This window comes from Chelonoidis abingdonii, chromosome 21 (assembly GCF_003597395.2).
Source record: "Chelonoidis abingdonii isolate Lonesome George chromosome 21, CheloAbing_2.0, whole genome shotgun sequence".
Lineage (NCBI taxonomy): Eukaryota > Metazoa > Chordata > Testudines > Testudinidae > Chelonoidis > Chelonoidis abingdonii.
In genome coordinates, this window is record NC_133789.1 from 10430784 (window position 1) to 10443059 (window position 12276).

A 12276-nucleotide genomic window follows, 5' to 3' on the forward strand; every position below is an offset into this window, starting at 1 on the left:
TGGGTTAACGCACATCAGGGCATCCCTCCCCATCACCGCCGCTTGCAGAGGTTCTTCAGGTCATCTGTGCTGGCAGCAGGACCCTGGAAGCAGCGTTTACCAGCCTTGCCCCCCAGAATGGGTTAGCAGGGCCATGGGGTGGCAGTGGCTTCTGACAGGGCCGTTCCTGAGGTGCCATTGCCATATGCCACAAACAGGGCTTTCACAACACCTTTGGATGCAGGCCTGCCATGCGGCCGCTGAACCAGAGCGAGGAATTTATACCCACAGTGACATGCATGGGAATGGGGAGAGAGGCAAGAACGCAGACAGGTCACACTCCAGCCACGTGACCAGTGCTAGCAGGACCGGGGCTCTCACTGGACGAACATGGGTGTCCGCTACACCTGCTGCTAGGTCAGGATTGGGGTGGATGCTGGACTCTGCCAGATCTCCAGCAAACCCTGCATCACTTGGGGAATTGCTCTGCCCTCAGCCGGCCTTGGGATAATGTGAAGCCCTCACTGGATCATTGTCCTCAGTTTCTGTAGGCTTGCCAGGGCCACCAGATACTGCCCAGACCCACAGTCCTGGACCAGGGGGGTTCTGGCCTCACAAGGATTTGGGAGAATAAGAAAGAGATTCTCTGAGATCTGGTCTCCCAGGGCAGACGCTGGCGAGGAGTTTCTTTGGTGTCGGACAGTCCCCGCTGGGGCTCTGCTGTGCTTCACTGGGCTCGTGGGGCGGGGGTCCGTCCTGGAAGTACATGACCCACAGGCCGTGCTCAGTCTGCAGTGCAAGCAGTGGAGGCTCTGCTGCAAACCTTGGCCCCCCTCTCGCGCGAAGGCTTCCTCCCCGCTCAGACAGCCGTCGACTGCTTGATGCTGTGGAAGCTGACGCGTGTCGGCGATGTAGGGATGGACATGGCCCTGGCCACGCGAGCGCGGATGGAGTGCTTGTCCTGCCACCGGTGCCATCTCTTCCGCACGGCAGAACGGACCTGCCAACACATTGCAGAGCACACAGGGCATTTACTACCATGCTGCCGGAAAGGGCTTTCCTTAGACCTGAGGCAGAACTGGGGCAAGATTTCCCTCTCCCATTGCACAGCCTTGCAATACATCTTAGAGCTAAGGGGTTGAAAGCAGGTTACAGACATCAATGAACTAAGCCGTCAAACTCCCCAGGAGGAAGGAACAGTTCATGGCATTATCCTGTTTTTGTAGATGGGGAAACTGAGGCACAGAGCAGAGACATGACTTGCCCAAGGTCATCCTGGAGTTCTGGGGCTTGCCTTATGCTGCAGATCAAACTAGGTGATCAGAGTGGAGCCTTCTGAGCCCCAGAGCCTACAAATCTGCAAAAAATTCTTATCCCAGTGTGCCGGGGGGAGAGTTGAGGCAGATGGGGGGGGCAGAGCATTTGCAAAAGGTCACCATACTGGGTCGTGGCAATGGGAGATTCGAGCCCAGCAGTTCTGACTCCAAACTCTTTGCTCTAACTGACAAGGCAGCCTCCTTCCAGAGCCAGGAGTAGGGGCCTGACTCCCAGGCCTGGCTAGTCACTCTCCATAGCTGGCCACTGACCTCAATAAATCCCATCTTTAAAGGTCTGACAGGAAACGAGAGCAATGAACCCAGCTCCAGGAACATGAAAGAGCGAGCAGGAGATAAATCCAGACTGCAGCTATAATTAAATGGGGCTAGCGGCTCAGAAACCTGAGACTGACCAGTGTGTGACGGAGGACAAGAGCGATGGCCTCACAGAATCTCTTTATTACTTGTCTGGTCTGCATCTGTGTCCGTTCTAACCTAGAGCGGCGCAGATGCTTTGGGTGGCTGGTAAATATCAGAGATTCACAGACTCCAAGGCCAGCGGGGCCCATCGTGCTAATCTAGTCTGACCTCCCAGATGCAAAGAGTTACTGCAGGAGGGCGGCTTATTGACAGCAAGGTGCGAATTTCACCAACGGGAACAGAAGCCGCTGGGGCGGATGAAACAGCTGCATGGAGACAGATTTCTTAGTGCCCATCCTTAGCCTTCCAAATATTTAACACCGGGAGAGCTGGGCTGCTAACTAGCTGGCACTGCCCCCTTTCCGTTCCCCTGGCTCCGAGCTACTCGAGTCAGTGCAGGGGACAGTTGTTTCCCATGGAACCACCCTGGCAGGCAATCCGGTCTCGGTGTTGCAGCAGAACCAGGCCACACGCACCGCGCAGCCCAGCAGTATGTCCTGTCCGACAGCGGAGCTAGCACTGGGATCGAAGAGCCTGGTCTATGTAATGGCTACTGGGCGTGTCTGCATCTCTGCGCTTCATGACCCTGGGCGAGCACTGAAATTCCTGAGGGCTCTGAAATTCCCAGGTTGTCTCCAGCGGGGGTCCCAGCCTAAGCTGCCTGTTACTTGCTCACAGGGGCAAATGCCAACTGCTCGCCCAGCTTGCCCTGCTGCAATCCTATGGGAGGCCCCGACAGCCCGGTGATGAGATGGAGAATCATAGAATATCAGGGTTGGAAGGGACCTCAGGAGGTATCTAGTCCAACCCCCTGCTCAAAGCAGGACTGATCCCCAATTAAATCATCCCAGCCAGGGCCTTGTCAAGTTGGGTCTTAAAAACCTCTAAGGATGGAGATTCTACCACCTCCCTAGGGAACCCACTCCAGTACTTCACCACCCTCCTAGTGAAAAAGTTTTTCCTAATATCCAACCTAGACCTCCCCCACTGCAACTTGAGACCATTGCTCCTTGTTCTGTCATCTGCCACCACAGAGAACAGCCGAGATCCATCCTCTTTGGAACCCCATTTCAGGCAGTTGAAAGCAGCTATCAAATCCCCCCTCACTCTTCTCTTCTGCAGACTAAATAACCCTAGTTCCCTCAGCCTCTCCTCTGCCCTCTGCTGGACTCTTTCCAGTTTGTCCACATCCTTTCTGTAGTGGGGGCCCCAAAACTGGACGCAATACTCCAGGTGTGGTCTCAGCGGTGCCGAATAGAGGGGAATAATCACTTCCCTCGATCTGCTGGCAATGCTCCTACTAATGTAGCCCAATATGCCATTAGCCTTCTTGGCAACAAGGGCGCACTGCTGACTCATATCCAGCTTCTCGTCCACTGTAATCCCCAGGTCCTTTCCTGCAGAACTGCTGCTTAGCCAATCGGCCCCCAGCCTGTAGCAGTGCATGGGATTCTTCCATCCTAAGTGCAGGACTCTGCACTTACAGACACAAGGAGGCTGCTGCTGATGACGTGAGCTGCCGAGGAGAAGGCTCTTGCACCCACGGTGTCTATAGGGTTGGGTAGAGAGGACGTCAATGCTAAAGGAAGGGAGTGGGGAGGGCTGTACAGAGGGAGAAGGTCAAAGGTGGAGTGGAGGGTGGATTTTGAACTGGGTCCAAATCGTGTTGGTGAGTAGGGAGCATGGGGCCATGCTTTGTTGAGGAGGGAGGCAGCATTCTGCACTTGCTAGACTCTGGAGAGCTGTGATTGGGGATGTGGCTGGACAGCAGCTGCTGCAGGGGAATAGACCTAGGGAACCAAGGAGGAAAGAGACAGACGGGAAGTCGTAGCATATGCGGGATGTTGCAGAAGAAAATGACAGGCAGATTTGCGACACAGGAGATGAAGGAGGAGAAGGGGAGTTCGGGGTCAAAGATCCACATGGAAAAAAATAGCCTCTCTCCACCTGCTACAAATTCAGTAGCTGACAGCATCTTCCCCTTGTTCTGGGCTTCGAGTTTCTTTATGACTTAGATAGGAAACATGCTTTGGAACTCACATCTCAAATAATATCATTGTTATATGTAGCCCTGCCATTGTTAGCAGACAGCAGGGCTACATATAGACCTACACATTCTTCTTCTTAGTGTGTGAGCAAGTTTTTAGCCTTGGAAGAAATGCTGTGTTGTTGGTTTTCAGATGCAGTTTCCTTGGGGGGAGCTATTGCAAGTAGCAGGAGAGTTTGCTCTTTGCCTTAACCTCTGTAAGCAGAGTCTGTTCTGGGGATAGAGTTGGGAGCTGGGCATTGGGATTTTGGCTGTGTGTACTGAAAGAGGGGATTGCCTGTGTGCTATCTGTGCCCTCCTCTGTTCCAGGACTGATGAATATACAGTAAACAAACAAATTACACCAATATCCCCAGCCTCCACGTTACTGATTTCTCCTCTCACAGGATGTGGTCTTGCAAGGTCCCGACATCTGCTACCTCTCCACAGAGGGGTGCTGTTATTATTTACCACGTGCTGAATGCCAAGAGGACTCAGGGCACACAGAGGAGTCAGGGCTCTGCCCCAAGAAGGTTACAAGCTAGTCTGCAGGGAAGCTGATAACAGAATCACACATCGGCTCCCTGGTCTCCAAGACGCTGCATTAAAACCCTCCATGAGTAACCTGGAAAAACCAGCACTGGCCTTCCTTTGTCCCCATCTTGGCTGCCTCCCTGTGGGCTCAGGAAGGATTCCGAGCTGCTTCCCAACAGACCCTCTTGGAAGTCTCACTTTCAGTTCCTCCACTGCCCTGGCTAATTTGCAGCAACGCATCCAGTCACCAAGACATCTGTCCCTTCCCCTCCATGCTGATCGTAGCATGTGTTGCAAAGCTCCCTGGATTCTGAGTTCATCCCATCCCACATCTCCCCTCGGGGTTTCAAGCTCCCCGGGAGCCATTCCAGCACATTTATCTTTTCAGCCCCTTTCTAGCTAATGTTCCTTCTCTGTTGGAAGTGACTGTTGGGGCAGGAATGCTGTCACGTGATTAGAGGAAGAGACATGGAGTGGGACTCATTGGATCCTATGCCTGGCTTTGGGAGGAAGTTCTGGTTAGTGGTTAGGGCAGGGAAGTGGGCGTCAGGATGCCAGCTGCACTGCAATCTCTGCCACTGACTCACCGCATGACCCTTGTCCATGTTACTTCTCGAGTTCTCTCTCTGTAAACAGAGGCCAGCCTAATTCTCCACAGGTGTGTTGTGAGGATGAATTGGTAAATAGCTGAGTGCCAGGCATTATGGCGCAAATCCTCAAGTGCTTCCACCAGAGGTTAGGAGCCTAAACACCTTTGAGGATTTGGGCCTATTTAGAACATAAGAACGGCCAGACTGAGTCAGACCAAAGGTCCATCCAGCCCTGTGTCCTGTCTGCTGACAGTGGGCAGTGCCAGGTGTTTTCAGAGGGAATGAACAGACCAGGAGATCATCAAGTGATCTGCTCCCCTGGTTGCTCCTTGGTCACTTTTGGCCTGACTGACCACAGCAAACTGCCTGTTATCAAAGCGTAAGCCCTGAAGGGGCTTAGAGCATCAATCAGCCTCAGTGACTGAACAAACGCCCCCCACCTTGGTGATGGGGAGGGCAAAGCCAATCTCATCTTTGAATTATTAACTAGACCATTTTGCTGCTTTGCAGAAGGTGGGAAACGGTTTAAAAAAGAAAGTTTTTGAAAATAATAATAAAAAAAAAATCCATCCACCAAGATCCCAGGACAGAAAGCAGCCATGGTGGGTGAATTCTTTAGCATTCGCCAGACTGTTAGCTCACAGAGCTGCTGGCTTGGGAGCTGTCTCTCCTCGAGGGAAGGCTATGAACGGGTACAGCAAAGAGATGCCGTGTTTTCCTTTAGTGTCGGAAAAGGCTTTTTATGCTCCCCGTCCCCCGGGATCTGCTGTATCTGTCTGGTACCCAGCCATCTGTTCTTACAGCTAGCAAAGGTGTGAAAGCAATTGCAGGGAGGCATAATACTTAGCTCTGCCATGAGTGCAGGGGACTGGACTAGACGACCTCTCGAGGTCCCTTCCAGTCCTATGATTCTGTGCAAAACACGGAAACACAACCGATCAGCCCGGAGAGGGGCTTTGGTTTGGCCAGCCATGTTCCTTTTCTCTTGGGTCACAATGCGCTAGGTTTGGGGAAACGATCCCTGTATTCAAACAGATGGTGCACCCGCCACTGGCTTGCCGCCCCGGCAAACTCTGCTCATCTTGGTAAAGGGTTTACAGGAACTCCAGCTAATGGACAAACTGGACTGGGGTCTTGTCGTGACGGTTTTCCCATGTGCTGTGTCAACATAGCCTCAGGCTCCTTCAGCAAGCCCAGCGGTGCCCTTTCTCCGGCTATGGGAGCAGAGTCGGCTGAAATGGCCTCATGGAAAAGGAAGTGAAATGAAAAATGGAGCCAAACTGAACACTTGTCTGGAAGTTTCGTTCCGGCCGACATTTCCCAAGACCGAATTGTTTTTCAGTAAAAGCCTTTGGTGAAAATATTGGGTTTTCAGGAAAATGTTTGGTTTCTGATTTGCAAAATCTGACCGTTTTCACCAAAAAAACCTCCTCAACCCAACTTCCCCCCCCATAAATGTTTCTAAGACACTGAAAATATTTGTTTCCAGTTTTCCTTTTTTGTTGAAAAAACCCCCAAACCCAAGACATTTTAATGGGAAATTCTGATGAAAGTGATTCAAGCCTGAGGTTTTCCCATGACGAATACTTGCCATTTTTTGACCTGCTCTCCCCAGAAGTGATGTGTGTGCGCGTCTCCTGCTTACACAGATTTGTATGTTGGAAATTAATCCCAAGGAGGGCAACAGTCCCAGAATCTGTTCAGTACAGACAGGGATTGTAGCAACTGCATACAGCTGTGACTGCCTCTTGGCCTTCCAGACGATGCAGTGCTGAGTTCCTGAAATGCAGGGCCAGGAGCTGGCGTATTTGTGAATAGCGCCGATTACAAGCTCTGCGGGAACAGATCTGGCAGTGCCGGGGGAAGATGGCTCCCATTGATGAATTGACTCCTTTGGGACCACATCCAGCTCTGCAGATGCACTGGGTCCCTGGCCTTTAATACCCCTGCCAGCTGATTTGGACACATGTTAAAACCACCATTATGACTCCAAATGTCAGGTCTCCCAGGTGACCAGTCCTGGGCCCATCTCCCCATCCATAAATACAGTCGTCAGATTGGGCAGGCAGGGCTGTTTCATTTGCCAGGCACAGAGGGAACCACCATGTGGGAGCCGTAAAGCTGAGAGATCCCCTTCCATCCCCCCACCTCACCAGGAAACGCTCACCTCGCTATTCAGGAAGCAATAGAAGACTGAGACAAAGAAGCCCTAGAAGAAAGAAACACAGTCGTTATGATCTGTGGGGGACCAGGGCCCATGGGCTGCTCTGGGGCTGACAGCCACCTGTTTTGCATTGATCAGACATGTCCATTCTTGTCATATGTGCTTTGCTTAAGGCCCAAGCTCTTGGAGTCAAGTGATGGAGTGAGAATCTTGGCTGCAAAACAGGAAGTTTCTAGCCCTGGTGGTTGCAGAGAAAAGCTGGAAATGTGAGCGAGGTGTGACTAGGGTGACCAGATGTCCTGATTTTATAGGGACAGTCTTGATTTTTCTTATATAGGCTCCGATTCCCCCTCACCCGTCTCGATTTTTCACACTTGCTGTCTGGTCACCCTAGGTGTGACCGACAGGCCCAGAAATCAGAAGGCAAAGAAATAGACTCCCCTCAATTCATGCCTTTAATCTCATGATTTTTAGGCCAATCTCTGGTTTGTTGAGGTGTGGGGCCTGCCTGGCAAAAATCTTGCCATTTCGCAGGGTTTCGTGTAGAACCCAGCAATGAGGGTGGCCACTGGTCTCAATACGGCCTGGGGAGCTCCGAATCCCCAGGATGTGCATCTGATGCAACTTCAGGCACATTTTCCAGCTGGGATACACAGGCCTGCCTGTGCAGGCAGGGTTCTGGCCAGGAGGGGATGATGCTGGGTGCATACCCCTGGGATGCATACCTGGAAAGATTCCAGGAAGGAGTTGAAGTAGATGAAAACGACCCGGGAGATCTCGTCTTCCCCCGGATTCACGAAGAACAGCATGTAGGTGATGCCCAGCAGCGGCAGCAGGACCAGGGTGGCCTTCACTGCTTTCCTGAGAAAGGAACATGGGGTTTGACCACGTCAGCACCGCAGCAGGTTCCTCCCCCTGCCGCTACCCTGGGCAGATCCGAGCGGGGAGGCTGGGATCACTGTCTCTTACTGGACAAAGGTACAGCAATCAGATTCTTGTGAGTCAGGGGAGTGAGGCAGCCACAGAAGCTTGCTGGAATGATGATAATCAATGGGTTGTGGTAATACCGGGGTACAAACTATCTAGGCATGACACAGTAGGTTGTGTGGGTCAGGCAGTGGCACTGTATGTGAAAGAAAGCACGGAATCAAATATTGGAAAAATCTTAAATGACTCAAACTGTGTCAGAGAATCCCTCTGGATAGATGTTTCATGCTTGATTATAGCAGCAGGAATATATTACCGACCACCTGACCAGAATGGTGCCTGGGTCACTTCAATGAAATGAATAGGCAGCAGGTTTATAACAAATATAAGGAACTATTTCTTCACACAATGCACAGTCAACTTGTGGAACTCATCGCCTGGGGATGTTGTGAAGGACAAAAGTATAACAGGGTTCAAAAGAGAACTAGCTAAGTTCATGGAGGACAGGTCCATCAATGGCTATTAGCCAGGAGGGACAGGGACACAACCTTGTGCTCTGGCTGTCCCTAAGCCTCAGAAACTGTCAAGGTAAGTGCAAAGCCATCCTCGTCTCAACATGTGCTAGGTACATCCTGGGTCCTGATCTGCAGGGGAAGCTTTCCCCAATAACATTAAGCTCTGTAAGAAAGGCAGTCCCATGGGAATGAGCCCCCTAAATAGTTTTAAAAATCTGGACCAGCATCCCTGCAAGACCCCTGGAATGGTAGGACTTGGCAATTGTCTCCTTTTAGAACATGCTGTCCGGCAGATGAAGGGTTAAATTTTCTGTGCCACGTACCATGCCGGCAAAAGCTCTGGCAGGCAGGTGTTTGAGCTGCATTGATTAATTCCTCCTATTTAGTCCTTTGCTTTGCTCCCAAGTGGTGATTTAATTCTCACCTCCATGCCAGGATTGGCATGGCCAGCTGGGGGGAGCAGAAGGGTAGCTCCCACTGCGGGAGGCTTTTGCAAAGACAGTTATTCAGCTACTAATTGCTCCCTTTCGGGGAGGACCCAGCAGCCCACAGTCTCTGGCATGGGCTCACTGGCTGGCATTTTCAAAAGCCTTGAGTGATCAGGGTGATTATGGTTAATGGGGGATGTGCTCTGAAGTCACTTTGATGCTTTTCAGAGGGAGACCCCAGCCTCTGAAAGTCTGGACTGTCACACCCCTGATCCGTCGTGCTTGGCTGGCAGGGCCTGACATCATTGTCCTTTTTGCCTGAGTCCCCGTCAGTGTGAAAGTTGCCAGCACCCCTTGGGGCCCCAATGCCCCTGCAGAAATCGGAGGAGATCATTCATTAATGAGGGCTCCAGATGGATTCAGAGACAGTGCTGCTGAAATGCAGCCACCTCTGGGGTGGGGCATGGCAAAGCGCGTGGGAGGAATGGGGAACGTTTGGCCAGGAACAGCAGGGCAAAATCAGAGTGCTTTCAGAGCCAGGAGCAGGGATCTTTACATAGGGTGGCCAATGGGTGCAGAAGGGACTAAGGGATGCAGGCCTAGGAGCCGGAGTTACTAGATTATTGAACTCAGGGAGCTGGCGCCCAGGCCCTGGTGCTAGGAGCAGCCAGTGCCGAGAGTAGAACAGAGAGGCAAGGCCGGGGCATTCCCATGCCGTGACTACTGCCCAGCTTTTGAAAGGCCCATGGAGGCCTTGGGCAGCCGGTGGCTAGCTGGGGCAGCTCTCCCTGGTGCTTTATTCATACGCCAGGAGAGAAGTGAATTGGGGGCCCTCCTCAGCCAACCTGTCACTCCACAGCGCGGGCTGTCAGTGCCATTTGGGCATGCGTGCTGCTACCTGTACTGCATGGTCTCCGAGGTGGTCGAGGCTCGGAGCTTGGTCATGAGGATTCGGACGATGTTGAATAAGAAGATGAAGTTGATCTGCAAGAGACAAAAGGTGGAACGTCGCCAGTGTTCACATGGCTCCCACGCCTCACCCCGCGCGCCATAGAACAATCCCGAAAGCAGCAAAGAGTCCTGTGGCACCTTATAGACTAACAGACAGACAGACAGACAGACTAACAGTCCCAAAAGGACTCCTGAAAAAATAAAATCTAGTGCCCAGAGACCAGCAGAGCCTCTGCCCATAGCACAAGCCTTCTCTGGACATCTGCACTGGGTCCTGATTTCATGCCCATGGGGAATGAGTTTGGTGTTTCATTCCATTTCCTAGCAGGCATCCGTCTGTAGCATTAAGTTCTCCTAGAAGCTGGCACAATTGGTCCCTCCTTAAAGGATCAGGAGTGGACTAGCAGGCAAGATTGGTGTTATGGACAGAGCTGCAGGTATGGTGCTCAGGGCTGTAACGGCAGTGGGTGGGGTGTCGCATCTCCTAAGCACATTGGATTTTGCAGGATGTGCCATGCGTTTGGCTGTCAGGCACAAGCTCCTCACCAAACACCCCACACCCTAGGGGACGGCAGAGCCCAGAGCCAGAAGCCAAGGTGCTTAATTCCCACCTTGACTGGCTGCTGGGTCTGTTTCCGTGCCACTTCCAACCCTTCTGCTGACCCAGGCCTCTAACGCGGCAGCTCTGCGACTAATCCACTCAGCCACGAGGCTTTCAAAGCCCACGGGCTCAATACTTGTGTGCTTTAGTTAGTCTGTCGCTAACCTCGGCTCCGACCACTAGGCAACACTCCCCGCCCAGAGTCTTGACTCCTGCTCTCCACTGTTCTCCAGCAGGCTAGCAGTAGTTTGCAACCCACTGGCCAAGCGTGCGTCAAATCCTCCTCTAGTGGGTAGCTGCAGAGCATGTTATTTATCATGATTATTACGGTCACGCCTAAGGACCAATCAAGAATGGGGCCCCACTGTGCCAGGTGCTGTACAGGCGTAGGGTAGTTGCTGGTCCCTGCCCTGAAGAGCTTACAAGTGAAATAGAGCAGCCAGACCCGGAGCAGGGAAGGGATAGAGACACATAGCCGTGAGTTAGGAGGGGATCAGCTGAACACGAAGAAAAGGGAAGGGCAGGGGATGAGGGGGACAGGGCAGGGGCGATGGAAAGTTCTCTGAATGTCCCAAGGTTCCTGCTTTGGCTGCTTTTTTCTCTGAGCAGCTGGAGTCCCTGGCAGGGTCCTCTCGGCAGCTTTCCCTTCCAGCCATGGCTGCATCTGTCACTCAAACGCTGTGCCCCTCTGGCTTCCTGAGTGTTTCTGGGGCCTCTCGGTCGGTCTGGGGCCACCTGGCCGAGTGGTTTATCCTGCATGGGGCCACGCAGCTTGGCTGCCTCCCTGATCGTGGAGAAAGGAGGGTGGCTTGGATCTGGCTGCAGGTCAGGCCCAGGCAAGTGTCCAGAGGGTCAGGACTGGCTGCCGAGAGTGGGTTTGGGCCCCAGTGAAATAATTTTTTTCGGGCCTCCCAGCAAGGGCAGACTGGCTAAACAGGGCCGATGAAGCTGGGGAAGCCAGGCCCCCTTCCGGACCACTGGGCCCTGATAATTTGAACTGGCTTCCCCCTCTCTCGTCAGCCCTGGCCAGGAGAGGTGGATGGCTAATGCTTTAGGCCAACAAGTCGCTGGGCGCAATCCAGGCATCACTGGGTGAACTTTAAGGGCTTGTGATATAGAGGAGGTCAGACTAAAACAGGGAATCAAATATCCCCTCTGTAAATCTTATGTGGCAGAGCCCCTCCATTTAGAGATGCAGCCCAGCCCCCGTCTCTTGGGGTTCAGTCACCAGATGAAGCTGAAATCTTAACGCTGTTTCGCTTCAGATGGTGGGAAAAAGCACAGCCCCCCACCGTACTTCTCTGTTCCCACTCCCAGGGTAGCGACGGGAGCTGTCTGGAGAATGTCGTCACCTTGATGGCTGCTCAGTGCCATCACATCCGGGTGGGGGGAGGGGGGAATCATTTCCCAAGGGCAGAAACTTGCAGCAAGAGCCGTTGTGCCAGGGAGGTGTGCATCAGAGCCAGCCTCGCCCGGCCTTGCCACCCTGCCTCCGCAGTGGGTAGAGGATGAAAAGGCCTCATTACTGTATGCTGGTGGGAGACAAGTGCTCTCTCTCCCTGGGGTCCAGTTCTGAGCTGACAGGAGCTGCTGCCCATCGATCCGGATGCCCCCCTGCCTTGAGCTGTGTGGTAGTGCTTACCCTGGCATGAGGCGGGCATCAGACCCGGCCAAGCCAGACTCACTCACTGCAGGCAGGAGTAGATGCTGCTGCATGGCATGGCAGGGGGAAACAGGCCCTAGAGGGGAGCAGACCCCTCCCCGAGAGCCGGGCCACCTGCCCTATGCCCGCTGGGTGCCTCCGGCACCCAGCGACTGATGTATT

The 12276-nt window shown here is 53.0% G+C and overlaps 1 protein-coding gene across 1 annotated transcript in view; it reads right to left on the reverse strand.

Annotated features, from left to right (window-relative positions):
• Window positions 1-756: 756 nt before the first annotated feature.
• CRHR1 (corticotropin releasing hormone receptor 1) overlaps window positions 757-12276 on the reverse strand; it is an 86573-nt gene continuing 75053 nt past the window's right edge. Inside the window, exons 10-13 of the mRNA XM_075059573.1 lie at window positions 9798-9883; window positions 7755-7890; window positions 7033-7074; window positions 757-979 (exon numbers count right to left, since the gene is read on the reverse strand). Of these exons, the coding sequence (XP_074915674.1) occupies window positions 839-979; window positions 7033-7074; window positions 7755-7890; window positions 9798-9883 (405 nt within the window). The 3' untranslated portion in view covers window positions 757-838. The remainder of the gene's footprint in view (window positions 980-7032; window positions 7075-7754; window positions 7891-9797; window positions 9884-12276) is intronic.